The 17,535-nt window shown below is 43.3% G+C and overlaps 2 protein-coding genes across 11 annotated transcripts in view; both read right to left on the bottom strand.

Annotated features, from left to right (window-relative positions):
• Nucleotides 1–443: 443 nt before the first annotated feature.
• NSRP1 (nuclear speckle splicing regulatory protein 1) lies at nt 444–11,644 on the bottom strand. 2 transcript variants are annotated; one of them, XM_031591648.2, is made up of 7 exons: nt 11,536–11,644; nt 10,676–10,763; nt 5,385–5,441; nt 5,130–5,261; nt 4,455–4,662; nt 3,670–3,778; nt 444–2,068 (listed from the first exon to the last, which is right to left on the bottom strand). In XM_031591648.2, exons 1-7 carry the CDS (start codon nt 11,553–11,555, stop codon nt 1,048–1,050), a joined length of 1,635 nt encoding a protein of 544 aa, XP_031447508.2. In that variant the 5' UTR covers nt 11,556–11,644; the 3' UTR covers nt 444–1,047. The 2 variants fall into 2 exon arrangements, with proteins under 2 accessions (XP_031447508.2, XP_031447509.2); XM_031591649.2 differs by lacking the exon at nt 11,536–11,644 and adding an exon at nt 11,361–11,515.
• Nucleotides 11,645–11,858: 214 nt separating this feature from the next.
• Nucleotides 11,859–17,535, bottom strand: part of EFCAB5 (EF-hand calcium binding domain 5) — a 31,941-nt gene continuing 26,264 nt past the window's right edge. For 8 of the 9 annotated variants that reach the window (XM_031591644.2, XM_031591647.2, XM_090122324.1 and 5 more), the window contains 6 exons: nt 17,287–17,439; nt 16,038–16,141; nt 15,019–15,308; nt 14,234–14,460; nt 13,976–14,072; nt 11,859–12,504 (listed from right to left, as the gene is read on the bottom strand). In XM_031591644.2, coding sequence (XP_031447504.2) covers nt 12,347–12,504; nt 13,976–14,072; nt 14,234–14,460; nt 15,019–15,308; nt 16,038–16,141; nt 17,287–17,439 — 1,029 coding nt within the window. In that variant the 3' untranslated portion in view covers nt 11,859–12,346. The remainder of the gene's footprint in view (nt 12,505–13,975; nt 14,073–14,233; nt 14,461–15,018; nt 15,309–16,037; nt 16,142–17,286; nt 17,440–17,535) is intronic. The other variant, XM_031591646.2, reaches the window with a different exon arrangement.

Raw genomic sequence — 17,535 nt, 5'->3', positions numbered from 1 at the left:
CTTAAATGAGGTCTGGAAAGGGGCGGATCCTGGCTTCACCCTTTCTGGTCTCCCAGGTGAACTGCTTGCACCTGAGCTCCCCTGGGTTGGCCCTGCCCTCCCACCAGGTGCTCAATCACTGCTTCAAGCCATGACTTAGCATAGCCACTACACAAATAACAACAGGAAAAAAAAAAAGCAGGAAGAAAGAACATTGTGAAAAGCATTAAGAGCACGACCTATAAGCTATGATTGTTGTCAGATATCCTACTTACCAAGTTATAGTGCAGAGATAACTTCTGGCTTATGGATGGACAGATAGACACACCTAAAATACTACCTCCGGCAGAACAAACAGACATGAATGTAATTCATGAGAAGAGACTGAAGCACCTTATTTCACACACAAAAAAAGATGACATTATTACCAATAAAATAGCATTAAAAATGACCCACACATTGGACACAGTATGTACCTTACATTTTATTTCTGTACATCAGGTCCCTAAAACCAAACCCAAACGTATATACAAAATCCATATGTCAATATGCATTAGCTTACAAAACACCTTGTTACATACAGGGATCCCCTCCATCATTATCCAGGCTGTTCTGTTGCTATTTTCCCCTCTTCTACAGGTGTTTATGATTTTTGAGAGCATTGCTGGGTGCTGATAACTCTTGGTAAGGCCTGAGACTCTCAAAGCATTAAGAGTTTAACAGTTCATTCTGATCCAACTGCAGAGAATAGGAGCTGCCTGTGGGAGCATTCTCACCTTAGGCTGTTCAACATTCCTATAACTCCCCAGAATCTTCAGATGAAAAATACTGAAGATAAAGCTGGACTGATTTAGACAAATTTAATACTTTGACTGCACAAACTGATGGAGGGCGTGCATCAAGTGCCCCATTAATCCATTTCAAAAGATGTTCTACTGTAGCACATAAAACGTATTTTATGAAACCTAAAAATAAATAGCTAGGATACTCTTCCGTACAAATGTCCATGAAGCAGTGGATTTTCCTGTTGGTTGAGAAACCAAGAGCTTTTTGTCCACTACAGTGACATTAATCTTCTTCTTTCTCGATGTAAGATTTAGCACCAACACGTGCCATCTGCCTTGCCAAATAGCGGTCCCTTGCTGACATGACAGTCTCTTCATTGCTCCGTTTGGCAAATTTGCTCATGCTCTCAGGAGGTTTTTGTGTCTGTTCTTTCTCCTCTTTCTCCCCTTCTCCATCCTTACGTTTCTGCCCAGACAAATTCCCAGAATTGGAGCTTTTCTTCTCATCCACCTCTCTCTCTCTTCTCCTTCTCTCCTTTTCCAGATCAGTGTCATCTTTTTCTAAAGCTGCAGGACTGCTTTCCCTCCTGTCCCTGTATTTTTCATCACTACTACCTTTCTCTCTCCTCTCCTTTGAATGATCTTCCTTCTCTCTGCATTTCTCTCCTCTCTCCTTCTCTCTGTCACTGGATCTATCTTTACCACTTCTTATTCTTTCTTTTTCTCGTTCTTTTTCTGAACACTTCTCCTCTCTCTCCTTTGCCTTCCTCCATTCTCTACCATGCCCCTCCCTCTCTTTTCTTTCCTTCTCCCTTTGTTTATCATCTTGCTCTTCCCTCCTTCTGTAATAGTCTTTACCAGTGTGATCCCCATATCTGTGTCGCTCTTCCTTTTCCCTCTGGTGATCCTTTTCATGGGTCCTACTTCTCTGATAGTCTTTTTCCCTGTATTGTTCATCATAGCCCTTTCTGCCCTCTCCCTTCTTTGTAAGATGATTTGTCTGGTCTTTTGTGCGCAGCTCTTCCTCTGCGCTGGACGAACTCGGAGACCTGGAATGCCTCTGGCTCTTGTGATGTTTAGTCTCCTCCTCACTGCTCTCAGAGGAGGCTCTCTTTTTCTTCTTTTTCAAACTCACTTTAACAGATTTATGTCCCTTCTCATCATTACTATCACTTTCTAAGTCAGTATCAGCATCTGGATTATCTTCTTCTTTAGCAGAAGGTTTGAGCCTTTGTCTTTCGTAAGGGCCTTTGTTCCTTTGGCTGGATTCGTCATAACAACTGTCAGATTTATCTTCCTTTATCCTATTTTTTTTTTGTTAAAAAAAAAAAAAGAGAAAAAAAACATTACACAGCCTGAAATCTCAGACTTCTCTATAGATTGACTTCTGATCAGGACTTCAACAGGACTGTAAGCAAAAGATGCAGCTGAAAAGTCTACGCAAGCAAATCTATTTGGTGCTCAGGTTCCAGGAATCTAGCATAAACAATTTCTATTAAAGATTTGCATCTAGCTCATCGGGGAATGCAAACTGATGGATTTATCTAAAAGAGTGGGTATGGTTAAAGATTTGCAGTCTCTATCTAAGGAACAGAACAGAGATTTGCATCCTTGTGTGAGCTTTCTGGCAAGCAACACATTTTTTCCTCTGTATTTTTTCCCCTACTCTTGTCAAATAGTCATTCACAGAAGAAGCAGTTTGGATGCTTCAATGACAGAGGCAGGAACGTAGCTTCCATGAGTAGATTTTTAATCCAGTAGTTCTGAAGATCTCGTTCTTGTGGCTAAACAAAAATCAGTACCTTTTAGCAGCTCATAGATTTGTACATGAAAAAGATGATCCATGAAGGACAAATTTTGGCACTAGGCAGAAAAGGTTATGCTTTGTCACACTTTCCTGACTGGTAAGGAAATACATGTTCCATCACACACAAGCTCTCCTAAACAGCTACAATAACAATCTGTGGTAAATTCTTATGGATCAGCACACCACCTATTATTTCCAAAGTGTGGCACATCCTTACAGCAAACAATCTACAATTCCTTTAATTCATATAGCCAAGTAACTTCACTGTGTGCACATTCTTCATGTAAGGATTTTCCTTCCAACAATCCACTCTCAGATTTAGTACATCTTTTGGTGAAAGCTGCATTTTCTTTGTGATAGCAAACACTCAGTGAGATTGAGGTCTGAGGACTATCCCAAGTGAATTTTAACCTGAATTAACTGTTACAAATGATCATTTGTTGCATACAATGAACATATATCTCCTTTAACATATTTATTTACAGGACAGGATTTCACCATCTCAACTACATAAATAACTCAGCCCCATCTCATTACTTTGCTTTGGACTGTGTATATATTAAGATCTTAAAACACTCCATCTGAACATTCACAGTTTATTTGATTCATTTCCTTTTACCACAGCATTAGCACTGAATTTGTTTATTTTTCATGAACCTGCAAATGTGGAATGAGTATAAAGTCATTGTTCCATGTTTTTTTCAGGATGTTAATACCAAAGTCATTTCTCTTTGATTTGCCCGTTATGTTACCTTTTGTCTTCCTCGTGATTCAACATGCAATTTAATGCAGATTGCAAAATATTATGCAAACCAAAGTAAATACAGGTTAGAATAACATGAACTATTACAAGCATGACAGTCTTCTGACACTTTTTAACTTGTCCTCCATGTTTTTTTCTCTTATCATCTATACCACTGATGATCACTGTACATTTTCCAAATAACTCAACTAAGCATCCGTACCAACTAATCACTTTACCCCAACCAGTGTGTTATAGCATTCCCCTGTCTAATTCTTGCAGTATTTCCATAAATCTGGAACCACATATAAGCAGAAGCTGTTTTATATCTGAAGCCCTTCCGAACCGCATCATACCTGGCTTCACGGAAGCTGCATTTTGGCACCTCTTCTTCCCCTACCCTCTGGTTTAAGAGATGTCTGTAGAACCCACTGAGGTCCTTCTGTTTGGTCACGTCCAGGTATGCTAAGGGGAAAAAAGCAAGGCTAGATTTACTGTGCTATAAATACCCACGAGGCACAACTCACAACTGCTAAAGACAGCAACAAGAATGCTATCTCCATCCCAAGAGGTTTTTAGCCTGGAGTGGAATGAGCTCTGAACAAACTGATCTGACTTCACTGTAGGCCATGCTTTAAACAGCAGACTGAAACAGATGGCTTTCAGAGGTCCACTCCAACCTGAATTATCTTATTCTAGATGCTGAAAATGCCAGAGGTTACACCTCAACCAATTTTACCTTGTTTGTTATTCTATCTATTCTATCTAGTTTGTTATACTATCTATTCTAAATCCTATTTCAATGACTATTTAAGAGATTCTACATAATAAGAGAAGTTAGGGAGTGTGAGCATCACTGTACCCCAGGCTTACAAGCCTTCCTTCAATAACTGACACTTTCTCAAAAATTAAAACCCCAACAGTACTGACACACAAATGGAGGAGTTTCCGGTGTTCCTTCGGTAACCTGTACAAGGCAAAATAACAGATGGAAAGTGGGATCCAATTCAGTATCTGTCATCTGCTCCTCTTTGATATTTAAACCATACCAAGGCTCACAGAAAGATTGGATGACAATACTGTCTGTCACTACAAGTTCATACTTCTTCTAAGTTTTATGCTGGTTCTGTGTTAGTCTCACCCTCCAGAGCTGCTTCTCTCCTTTCTCTTTCCTCCTCCTCAGCCCTCTCTTGCAGCTTCTTCTTATAGGCTGAAGTCACAAAAGCCTCTTTGTCAGCAAATTCTCCTCCCTCCATTTCACGCTCTTTCTGAATTTTTCTTTCCATTCTTTTTTCTTGTTCCTTCTTCCTAATCTCAGCTGCTTTGAGGATATTGTGGATATATCTGGGCTAAAAGAGAAAGGAAAAAAAGGTATAATGCTGAGAGATAATTAAGCTGGCTAAGATAACACTCTTTGGGACTGCTGGAGATGTTGAAGGGAGTTTCTAACAGAAAAAAAAAAAGTAACAGAAACTAGTCTAATACATTCTTATGCTGACAACAATCTTATATAAACTGTAATTGCCTTTTAGGGAAATTAAAAAATACAGAAAGATATGCCATACATCGTAAGTGAGATGGAAAACTTAGTCTGCTTCCAGAGTATCACTGGATCAAGGACTCTGAAGTATCTGACTGACCAAATTCTACCACAATTGCTGCATATTACTACCTTAGGTAACAGCATTTGAGCACAAAACTCATATGCCCCATTACAGAATCCGTTCAGCAAAGCTTAAAAGTTAAGCAGTTAAAGTTACTCCAAGCACAGATAAGACAGATCTCAGACAGAGAGAACACATTTTCAAGCACTGACCTTTTTCTCGTCTCTCCCTGATAACAGTCTGGCACTACTTTCTTTCTTTTTCTGCTGCATTTCATCATAGATACTGTCATATTCATATACTGTAGCATCTTCTGACAAAGCCTTCTGAATTTCTAATTTTGTCTAAACCAAGACAAAGTAAAACAAAACAGATTGAGTGGGAACTGACACAAGAACGAAGCATGAAATTAAAGGCAGTAATTTCCTAATTTGCCACAGGCATGAAGATCCTTCGCTGCACCTCACCTGCTTCATTGCCTGTTTCTTCAGTGCCTCTTTCTGAAGACTTTCACCAACAGATGGCTGCAAGAAGAAAACAATGCAGAAATAAAATTAATCGCATTGACAGAGCTCAGGTGATTTTCCTGCTGCTCTAACAAACATCTATATAAGCAGTTTCTTTCTATTAAGGAGTCTCTCACTTCGATACTATTTTCCTGCAAGCAAGAACAACTAAAAATTCATTCACATGCACACAATGGATCTGCCTCTTTCCCAGGCAAAGTACTGCAACAGTTCAACATACACGTCTTGCATAGAAGTGGTGATGGATTTAAGAATACAGTTTTAATGACCAGTTTGATTCAAAAACCACAAACAATTTGATGTCATTTCACAAAACAAGAGGTCTCAGTTTAAAAAACACCCAGAGATCTGTGGAAACTGTTCTGTCCCAACACCATTCTCCAACCACTGCCAAGAAACTCAGGAAGAAGACCTATCCCCCCACAGCAGCACAGGTCAGCTTGGTGGTGTGAGGAGTTGGCACATCAGCAGTCAGACTTCTAGCCAAGGCCAGCTACAGCCAATGCTGAAACAAATTCCTAAGGCAGGATGCTTGCCATACACCTATACATTCTCATCAACACTAAACTTCTTTCAGTCGTTGCTAGAATAAAAGGAAAACACAGAACCTCCCCCCCACACCCCCCCCAGATGAACAAAACTTGGAGTTATACCCTCCTGCTAATTTATGTATCAAAATCATTTAAATGTTCTTGCATATTTATCCTGCAGAATACAGGATAAATCTTCTCAGTGATGTTATAATTGTACTTCCAATAGTCTGTGACAGTTCAGTGCTGCTCAGAACACACTTGCACACATTGGTTCAAAGAAGCAGCAGTGCTGAGCAGGTATTCTCACTGACAGCAGAATGAGAACAGCATTCAGAGCAAGAACCAAACACCCGAAAGGATTTGGTGAGACTCTGAGTTTGATCAGTATCATTAGTTCTGTATTTTTAACAGAAAGAATGCTGCTGATGGGAGCAGCACGTATTTCAAGCACTCATGTTTAGCTGCACAACATTAATATAGAAAATAGCATTAATCCTCCCTAAGAAAAAAACCATATCCGCTACTAAAAATGTTTTCTCATCACCATACTTTCTATAAACAAATGAACAAACCAACCCTGAGTTTCAGTTAGTTTTGTCTTTCAATTAGTGCTGAACTAGCCTGCAAATCTCTTTCCTCAACCAGTAGATAGTGCTGTTTATTAGGTACATTCACTACAGATGACAGGACTTGCTTCCTTGTTTCTGCCATGAACAGTTTGGGGCAGATGGGAGCTTGATGCTCACCCAGCTCCAGCCCCTGCTCACCAACGGTTCTGGGATGCTCACGCTGGCTTTACAGAACAGTACTGAGCCCTAAGGAGTCTCTGCACATAGAAAAAAGAAAGCACAGACTCCACAAAAGACAGAACAGACCCTGCAGCTGTATTTACAGAGCACCAAAATATCTGAAACACTGCATAGAATGTTTTCCCTGTCTGCCCACGTGAGATAAACGAGTTGATCTGCAAAGATGAACAAACACAGCAGTAATAGACAATCTTATTATTGTACACACACTTGTAAGGAAGCCCACCTGTGATATGTTTGCCTAGAATGGCAGCAAGTTTACAACAAACACCTTCCCTAAAGGTTTATGGCTGACAATTTCCTGTTGTGCCCTGAGCTCTGATAGATGAAAACTTCCTGTTCTTTTGTATTGTTTTTACTTATCAACTGCCCATTTATTAAAGACCTATAAGCTCAGCAATCTGTCTCACACTCGTATTGCACTCAAGCTATTCTTCCAAAGCACAAAGCTTGTAGTTTTAATATCTGCTGCAAGGAAAAGATACTTTAACCCTCTCCTGTAAAGCACACAGAAACCATGCAAACAAACAAACTTCAAAACAAGACTCTAAAGTCTACCTGCCCTACAAGGCCAGGGCAGAAAGCTCTCATGTGAACAAAAAGACAATAAATAAATAAATAGAACAAAGGGCCTCGGTCTATGAGCACTTTCACTGTTCTGTCCAATTTCTTAAAGAAGAAAGAACATGAAAAATAAGTCCATATGGCATTAACTCTCCTTGGCACATGCTCCCAGCTTCCAGCAACCCGCAGCAGAGGACTTCCCGCACGGGAGGATGCACCTGGACCATTGTTGGACACCACGAGCATCCCTTTGTTTGACTCATCCATTTCTGAACCCATTTATAGCTCCAGCCACACCGCAACACCCCGTGGCAATGGGTTCCACAACTGCATCACACACTGTCTGGACAAAAACAACTTCCTTTTGTTTCGATGAAACCAGTCTTTTGTTCATTCCATACTATACTCTGCTGCTCATATTATGAGAAACAGCAAAACTGCTTTACTTTCTCTGAATCATTTTTGCTTTTTCATGCTTCTTCCACACTTACTCCTTCACTTTGCTCAGAGATCTCTGTCAGAGCCCCTCAGTCTGTTTGCTCCTTGTGCTGCATGAACCCCAGTCCTTATCACTACTCAGTATTTTTTTTCAGACATTGTGTTTTTTGGGTTTTTTTTTTGAAAGGAACCGTAAGCAAAAACAAAAATGGGTCTACAACCCAATGCAGTTTTCTTTTCAGATCCAGTTTCTTTCTTTACGTTTGCTCCAATGCTCCTCCTTTCTTTTGGAGGGTCACTAAAACAAGCCAGCCCCCCACCAGCCAACACTCACAGAACATTTCCACTGCCACCACCGTGTCCCCCTGCATTGAGCACCCACTGCAGTCTGTGTGCGTTTTGGTTTTTATCTACACTGTCATCCTGAAGCAACAGATCAGTTCTGAAGTTTGTTTGGTACAACACAGGTAATTCTAATTCAATAAACAGACATTTTAATGCTGTAAAATGAGTCTCAATTTACAGATACTCCCAACTAAATGGTAAATGTAGAACAGAAAGCAGAGCAGTGAACAGGGGGAAGTGACACACTGCTTCTTGAGACACAGCGCGTGAATAAGGGGGTAATATGAGATACAACATGTGATCTATTCATTTTCTCACAAACATCACCCCCTTGTTCACAAGTAGCAGTAAACCAAAATGAAAGCTCATTTCTCACATCTCATTTTGCTGATGCATCACCTATTCTCCACTAAAGGCTCTCTGCAGGATGACAACCTTCCCTCCATATCTAAAGACAGTAACAACACCTGCTTATGAAGGCAAGTAACTCGGAACCAAGGCAGCCAGGAAGAACTGCAACCACCTGCTTTGGTTGTCCCATTCAATACTGATGAAAAATATCTCAAGAAGATTTCCATCCAAGATGTTCTGCTTGCTATGAACTAACCCAAGGAACATCTTCATTGCTGGCTAATGCCCATTAATGTAATTTGCCACAGTCACATTTTAAACTCCTGCAGCAAAGGTACAGGCAAAGCCTTAATAAAATACACACAGTAGCATTAAAAAAAAAAAAAGGATGCAAAAGTTTGTTATCTCATATATAATCACAGCCCAAGTCAGGTGTGCAGATTTCCCAGCACAAACTTTATTAGAGTTCAGTTAAAAATACATAATCTCCAGACGTTTGAGATGTAGTTCTGAGTGATAAGCTAGCAGACAGGAAATGAAACCCCTCCCAAATGCAGCTCCTTATCTTGAAAGCTCTGAAATTATTATTGAACTAATAAAGTAATTTTGCTTTTTTTAAAAGTGATCCTTTTTTTGATAAAGGCAGTTATGAGATTATTACATTTTGCTGGGGATGTACCATACCAATGCACATGACAACTTTTAAGAGTTTTTATAACAGACTCTGGTAGCGAATGTCAGCTTTTCTGACAGAAAAAATACTTGATCTGTTAAGTACAAGTTAGCTGGCAGCACCATACATTGTTACTATTACTGTTATTATTATTATAATTGTTATCATTCGTTATTTTATTCCTAAAATTAAAACGAGAAAATGCAGAAGTGAAAAAAAAAACAAGTCACTCCCCAGCCAGGAGGGCTTCCAGCCCTACCATTTGAGGTATGATGACAACTCATCAACTGAAGCTCATTCTTGGGCTCTGGAAAACAGAGCCCATCCTCAGATGTAGAGAAGGACACGAAATCCCAAACTGCCACAGAAAATGGAAATACTGCTGCCCCAGAGGGCAGTAGATCCTATCATCCCTATCAGCTATGCTCAAAGGAAAGTCTCTCCTTGGAGCCAAGCTGTCAGCTATGAGCTGAAGCAGAGGAACACCTCCGCATGGCACTGAGGATGCAGCTAGGTGAGGTGAGAGATGGCATGTCAGACATGTTCACATCCTCTGCATTTCCTATAAGCTGCAGTTTCACATTTGAGGCTGACTGGATATCACTGGGAAGCCCTCAGCCCTCTCATGCACTGTACAAAGGCAGCTCCAACACCCTCAGCAGCAGCAGATGGGATTCAGCCTCTCACAGAGGTTGGCAAATGTTAGGTTTGGGCTTATAGTCACAAAACATAAGAGCTAGCAGTTCATTAAAAAACATTTAAAATGTTTGGTTATAGGAATTAGCAACTGACAAATATTATTTGATGCTTAATGAGCACTGTTCTTTGCAACTACACAATCAAAACAATGTTTGCTGGGCTTTGGGTAAAAAAAAAAAAAAAAGTATAACATGCATGTAATGACATAATGATTAAACTATCACAGACAATTTCTGATTTGATACTACTCAGTAAACTGCAACCTCATCTCCAGAAACAGAGAGAAAGAAGTTGCAACCTTAGCACTTATCCATATAGAGACAGGTCTCCTCCACAGCTCTGCGTTCCTATCCTTTACCCATAGACTAAAAAGTTACTTTAAATTCTTCAAAACTTCTGTTTAAAAACACGGGTATCTGTGAGCACCCAAACCAGCCTAAATGCTGAGCCAGTTCTCAGGTGCACCCCATGCAGCATTCCATCCTGAAGTGTAATTTTTAGAGCGCAGCCCCCTCTACTGGAACAAGTAGAAAGTTAATATTTTCATTCTAACACCTTAAAAACAAATAAAGACTATGAATGTCATGCAGTGTAGTCACACATCACCGAGCACCAATAAAGCGTGTGATCACTGAAATCCTGCACACAGTGTTACCTCTTATTAGCAGAACTGAGTGCTTTGAGGATTACAAATCATCTGCACCCAAATGATTGTCTCTCAGTACCATGGCCACGAGCAGATGTGTACTTTATGGTTGTAAGCAAATCACTGACAGAATACAGTGCAAGTATCAGAAGAAAACTGTTAGTTACACTGACCTCATCATCAGAGTCATCTGCAAACACTGAGAGCTTGTTGGAAGCCAGATTCTTCTGCTGCAATTTCTTGGGCATAATAAGCCCATATCTAGGGAAAAACACTGAAAGTTATCTTTCATGCAATGTACACAAAGCAGGTTCCAAAACAGAGCTCTGCTATGTACAACTCCAGAAACAGAAGATGAGCAGCACTATAAAACATACAGAGCACAGCTCAGGGCAGTGCTGGTGGCAGCACAGCTGCCAGCTTCTCCCACTGCCACCATCAGCCTTTTTCCACACGAAGTTTATGGATAAACTACCCATCTTCCTAAATTAGGCCACAATTCTCTAAATCATTTTTCTTTCTTCCCTCCTCAGAGAAGGAAGAAACGACTGCTCTTTAACTCGCAGAGGGCTGACCCTCACGCACAGCTCTGTAGACACTTTTGGCCAGCAGTGTGCGCTACCAGCTTACAGGTGGAGCCGGGGCAATCACCAGGCCCCGCATCCCGCTCCCGTCACAGGGCGGCCCTGGGGCGGCCCAGCTCTGAGGTGGCGGTTGGGCCGCGCCGGGAGACGGCGGTTTTTTTGCGAATCCTGAAGAGATTCGGCTTCGTTGGAGCGAAAACGTCCCCTCAGCGCCGCCGCAGCCGCCCCTCGCGTGTAATTTACTTTTTAACGAACACAGTTTGACGAGTTTTACGTTCAGGCCAACGCGGTGAGGACGCTGCCCGCCAACAAACACCGAGTGGGACGACCGAGCGCTCCGTTAGCGCCAGCCCCGACCCGAGGCGAGGCGGAACCCGCCCGTGCCCGTCCTCGGCGGCGACCCCGTAGCGCCCCTCAGTTACCGCCACCCCGCCGCGGCCCGCACTCACTGCTTGCTTAGCGCCGCCATCTTGTCCCGGCCGCCGCTGGGCACAGCCGCCTGCTGCTCCGCGGCCGCAGATTCCTCCTTTTTCTGCCGCTTTCTACTTCCCTCCCTCAGGCGCACCCGCCGCGCCGATCTCCTTTCTAGCTCCAGAAGGGTCGCAGGGAGCGAGCGGGAAGGGATAGAGGTAGGGGATGAATTTTGTAACAGCGGAATGGCGAGTGGCGAAAATACCGCTGCGGATAGGCAGCGATCTGCAGCGCGCGTCCCCCCGTCCCTCCCCCCCCCGCCTGCGGGCGCTGCGGGACCGGCGTTCCCGTCCGCACACGTGGAAGCGTGAAAGAGAGAAAGAGGGCTTTAATTTCCCAAAGTTTTATTAAAAGAAGCCGTTCTGCCAGAGGGAGCGTTGCACAGATGCAGCCTTGCTGCAGGCTTAAGTTGGGGGCTGTATAAAAACAGCGGGGCTGTGATGCAGCGCGCCTATAACTGCTAACAGTGCTGATTAACAGCCCTCAATTAGAGCTGCTTCTGAAATGTGACTGAAGGAGAGGGAATCCTGAGCTTCTGTGCTGTACGGCTTCGGAGTGCTGTTGCCATCAAGTGTTCCCAGCCTCTCTTATTGGAACTTTAATAATAAATCCTCAAGCAGCCTTTTTAAGGCTTAGCAGATAGATTCATACTAACAAAATTATGTTTTTACTGCCCTCAATGGCACCTAACGAACCGTCTTAACAAGCACTGAGTTGCAATGCATAACTAATAAAAGCAAACGGTTAATTAATGAGACAGGAGCACAGGGTAGGTGAGCAGCTGGCGGTCTAACAGGAGGCATTGCTGTGGGCAGTGCTGCAGGATGGGGCCGTGCTGCTCTGCATGCTCTCTGTTAGCTGGACCAGGCACAGACAGGTTTGCACCCAGTGCTCCAGGAGCCGGGCTGTGATGGAGCCCTGCGGCCAAACTGCTGCCTGAGGTGCCCCTGCAACAGAGAAGAGTTGTCACTGCAAAAGGCTGGATGGAAACCATAGAGTCACACCTCTAAACATCGCCCTGGGAGTGGGGTGTGGGTTATGTGCTTCCATATTCCAGGACGTGCCTATAGAATATAGGGGTATTGTCCAACATACACTGTGTGTGAACACTGATGTTCGTTTAAAAGGAATTCATAGCATCACAGAACCATTTGGGTTGGAAAAGAGCTCTCAAATCCCCAGGTCCAACCACAGCCCACAGTGCCACATCTCCACAGCTCTGGGACACCTCCAGGGTCAGGGACTCCCCTGCCTTCCTGGGCAGTTGTGCCACTGCAGCACCATGCTTTCAGAGGAGAAAAGTTTCCTAACAACCAGCCTGAACTTCTCCTGGCACAACATGAGCCCATCTCCTCTCATCCTGTTGCTGTTACCTGGGAGCAGAGACCAACCCCCACCTCACCACAAGCTCCTATCAAGGAGTTGTAGAGGGCAGTGAGCTTTCCCCTGGGTCTCTCCTTCTTCACACTGACCCTTCCCTCAGCTGTTCCCCATCAGCCTTGTGCTCCAGACCCTTCCCTCGTGAGTCGTACTGATTTCACACCACTGATCTCACACTGCTGTCCCACAGTAAGTTCCAATAATTTGCCAAAGCAATACCCTTTTCAGTTGAACCTAGGAGGACTGGATGCTCGAGGCCTGCTTCATTCTCTCCAGAATTAGTCTGATATACATGGGAACACATACAAAGGAGCTATGACTGCTCACTGCTCAGTGGTAGGAAGGTCACTGCTAATGAGTATCCCCAACTGAATTAGTAAGTCTGTCCACACTTAATTTTAACAAGCCTCTCAGTCTGTCATCAAATCAATAAGGGAAAGATGTCAACAAGAACACCAGTTGCTTCTCCTGCAGAGAGACTGAAAATAGTAGTAGCCTCTTGAGTACTCTGGCACCAAAAAAAGCTCATATTCATTAAATGAGGGAAAGACAGATGGAAACCTAACTCCTGTTTATGGCCAATGAGTGTATGGAGTACCTGGCAGATGGTGTTTATGAGCAGGAGGGCTCCCACTGTGCTCACACACCCATGATTTGTTTGGAGCTGGGTCATTGCCTAGTGCACAGCAGGTATGATGTACACAGAACAGATTATGTGCCCCCAAAAAACTCATATTTGTTAGCATGTTACCTACAGGTTTACAATGAGATCACCCGTTCTGCTAGCTCTCAAAGCTGATCTGCTCCCCTTCCCTCAAAGCAGTGAGTTTTGATAAGAAATATAACAAGTTGACTTTTACTGACCAAAAATAGTCTGCAGATATTTAGGAACCCCTTATCTATTGTTTAATCTATCAAAATTAAACAATCAAAATCAGTTTTGGAAGTAAGGACTTGAAAGCACTCAGCTGAATGTCACTACTGACTGTTTCATTGCTGAGCTGTGTCTGATCATCTCAGTTACTGTGTGGTATTTACCATTGATACAGTCTTGTACCAGCTCTGCTTGAATGTGCACAGATGCAGCAGTGGGATCAAAGCAATACATCTCCTCAATTAAATTGTCATCAAGTTGCTGCAATGCAGAGAACAAAGAAGGTCAGATGGTGAAAACCTTAAGAGAGAGTTACAGAATTAAAGCTGGCTAAGGTTGGCCTGTAGGAAACTTGCAGGCAGCACTTCTAGAAATGATAAGTCAGAAAGTGGGAGACTGAAAGGAAGAAATAAACGTCTCACCAGTATGCACCGATTCCAGTTCTCAGTCTTCTCCGTGCCCTCCCACTCTGGATGTAAAAGCAACAGCACAGCCTTCATTGTGTTATGTACCAGAGCTGGTGGGTCTTCATAGCTCTTGATTTCAGCAAAGCTCTCAGCATTCAGTTTCTGGATACGCTCACGCAGGTCCTGCAGCATGAACCGGTGGAAGAGAATCCCTGCATGCCTCACATTCCTGTGTTCTGCCTCTGGAATCACAAGCAAACCTTTCAAGAAGTTGCTCGGAAACATTCACTACTCGACTTACATTATTGGCTGAACAGCTCTGCCTCTTTGTCATTAACTCACGTTCTCCTTAACAAAGAGCTTTTACAACACAAGTGTCCTATGACACATTTCAGAAGGTTATGTGTTTTAGGAGGCAAAGCTTTCTGTAACGTAAGTGTGATGTGTTGAGACTGCTGAATGCCTTAAGGGGATTAGACAGGTGCCATAAACGTTACAGAGCAGTCCTGAGAGCCCAGAGGGCCCAGGCACACAGGTAGTTGTGACACAGATCCTTTCCATCTCAGCTGGGGCACTGAGCAGAAGATGCTATATTCCTGAACGCAGCACCTTGCTTCACACCTTTGATTTCAGTAGCAATCCTGTGAACCAAAGCCAAAATCTAAACTTTCTGCTTAAGTGGACTCTGCTCAACCCTTGGGCTTGCTCAGGAGTAGTACCTGTACCAAAGGTCTTTGGTATCATTTGTACTTGCACAAATGATACTTCAGAAATGGCTTTACTGGGATTCCTGCTTTTACCCCTAACGATCTCTCCTGACTCTGTGTGCACAATACCCAGTACACAGCTTGCTTTGGTTTCCTCTGAAGGCATCTTCAGTATCTCTGAGCAGGCAGCTTGGGTCATCTTCAGCATTCTCTGCAGCTCCTTATGTTCATGGGAGGACAATGTCTGGTGGGGTCTGATGCTGATATCAAATAACCCCAGAGCTCGTCCCGACGGGTCCCGGAGAGGCACTGCAATGTGCTGTTCTCCACAGACAGATCTGCAAACGACCTCTGAACAATCTATGCACTTAAACAGGTAATCTCTGAAATGAGAGTAAAGAGAGGAGTAAGCCCACAGCTTTACCACTCCAGTCCCTCTGGGCACTTTAGCATGCTTGAGTTACAGGTCATTCATCTCTTGCTGTTGAAACAAAGGTATTGTCTTACAATTATTGTTTAATTCCTTTAACTGAAATATGAATGTATTTAAGTCTCGTTAAAGCCATATACAGAATGGAGAAAATTACATTTTGGAACACAATATTGCTGAAAATTGCAACTGCTGAAAACCACAACAATTTAACAAACCTAAAACGAGGTTGTATTCTCACTTTAAAAACAACTTCTTGTTTGATATACATAAGACAAGCCTGTGAGGATCCTGGCAGCTGAAGGAAACAGATAATGACAGGAAATGAGACAAATATATCCAGGAAAAAAAGAGGCAGATTACTGTAAATAGTGAAATGCTTCACTATAGGCTCTGATCCTGCAAACCTTTCACAACAGATGCAGAGCTTGCTTGGCAGCTCATCCAGTAAGCATTAAGATGGAAGCTAACTTTCTGCCGGCCTAAAATCCAATAGAAAATGCACCTTGTGCTTTCAGCATTCAGTATCACATATATCCATACCTGGAGCCTCAGCAGTGAGAAGCTCTGGGCAGCACTGTGGCAGGGCTGTGTTACAGCCAGCCTCGTGCTGTGTGCATTGTGCAGGTTGGGATCTGGGACCAGGGGTGTCTGGTATCTGACTGCAAGTGCTGGAGCCCACCTGAAAAGGTTCTCTTCTCTGTGGAGGAGGACAGGAGAGGTGTGGATTTCCTTTTGTCCTGTAGTGTCTGTAGTAATTGTTCTGCGCAGAGCGTAGTCACGCATCTGTCAGAGAGGAGAGGGATGGTTGGCTGCATGCAGGAGAGGAACAGCCATTGTGAAGCTTGGAGAGGAGAGAAAGTGTTTGTATGTGTGTTAAAATTCCCACATACATTCGAGTGCCATGAGATGGTTTGAAGACATTTCCCATCAATGCCTGGTTTTATTACCAGGCATTGTTTTTATTCCCCTTCTTGCTCAGGGTGCATGAAGAATGTGCCTGGACCCTCCCTCAGCCAAACCATCTAATGCATCCCCAGGCTCCACACCAAGGAACACCTGCAGGCTGAGGAAGAGGTTTCCTTTCTTTTTCACATCATATTACAGTCCTCATTTCTCATGGCACGTTTGTGTCAGCATGCCTTGACACATGACCTGGCTATCAGGCAGTTAACGAGGGACAGGGCAGAGCCTGGAATGACAACAGAAAGCTTCCAACAAAAACAATGCTTATCAGAGGAAGCAGATGAATTACGGCTTCAGCAGATGTAACAGGCATTGTGGAGACATGGGATCCTTAATATTACATACACTTTTCATCTCCTTACCTTATTGTATATGAAGTGACAAGCTTCCCAGGGTTCGAATGCCTGCTGAACCACTGGGATCTGCTCAGAGATGGGCTGCCTTTACAAGCTGCCAAAGTGGGAGCAGCCCTTCCTGCACTGTCCTTAGCTCTTGGTTCAGATAGAAACCTTTGGGCATTCCTTTTTTTCCACCATGCACAGGATCTCCACTGAAGGGCATCTCCCTTTGTGGGGGTCTCAAATAGCAAAGCTTTAGCAGGGGTTAAGATGTGGATGGATGGATGATGCACGGATGGATGGAAGGATTGATGGAAGGATGGATTGAGTAGGTGGAGGGTTTTACTCTGAAGTAGAAGAACATTCTCTTGTGCCATGGAGAAAGTTTACATGAGAGGATGAAAATAATGAAGAGCACCCTCCTTTACAGAGGAAACCTTCCCTCTCTACCTCTATACCTTTTGATACTCAGGCAGGCACAAGTATCTCAGACAGGCTTCAGTTTGACAACAAAAGCACTGGGAAATCACAGACACCCAGAAATGATATATCTCCCCAACTTAAGTAGGCCTGTCAGCCCTGTGTACCTTTAATCAGCACAATCTTCCTAATCAGTAATCTGCATACCTGATCATTGCCAGGCTCCACCAGGTACGTACTGACAGCGTGGATGCTGGGCACTCTGTGATACAACCAGTCCAGAGCAGTGAGGGCCATTTGCAGGACACTTCCCAGTGCACACACATGCTGGTAGGCTTTGCTGAATGCATGAGAAACTCCCTGTGAAAGCAGAACACTGGAAATGAGCCAGGCAGTTCTGTATGAGTTAGGAAAAAAACAAAACCCAAACAATTAGGATCATGCAACAAAATGAAG

This window comes from Phasianus colchicus, chromosome 21 (genome assembly GCF_987193195.1).
Source record: "Phasianus colchicus chromosome 21, bPhaCol1.hap1.1, whole genome shotgun sequence".
NCBI lineage: Eukaryota > Metazoa > Chordata > Aves > Galliformes > Phasianidae > Phasianus > Phasianus colchicus.
Note: the sequence above shows the minus strand (reverse complement) of the source record. Positions and strands in the feature narration are given on the sequence as shown.

Coding starts and splice junctions, on each gene's coding strand:
- NSRP1 (XM_031591648.2), bottom strand. CDS start 11,555: ATGGCGGCGCTAAGCAAGCA. Junction 5,262..5,384: donor AGAAACAGGCAATGAAGCAG/GTGAGGTGCAGC, acceptor GTCTTGGTTTAG/ACAAAATTAGAAATTCAGAA. Junction 4,663..5,129: donor CAGGGAGAGACGAGAAAAAG/GTCAGTGCTTGA, acceptor TTTCTCTTTTAG/CCCAGATATATCCACAATAT.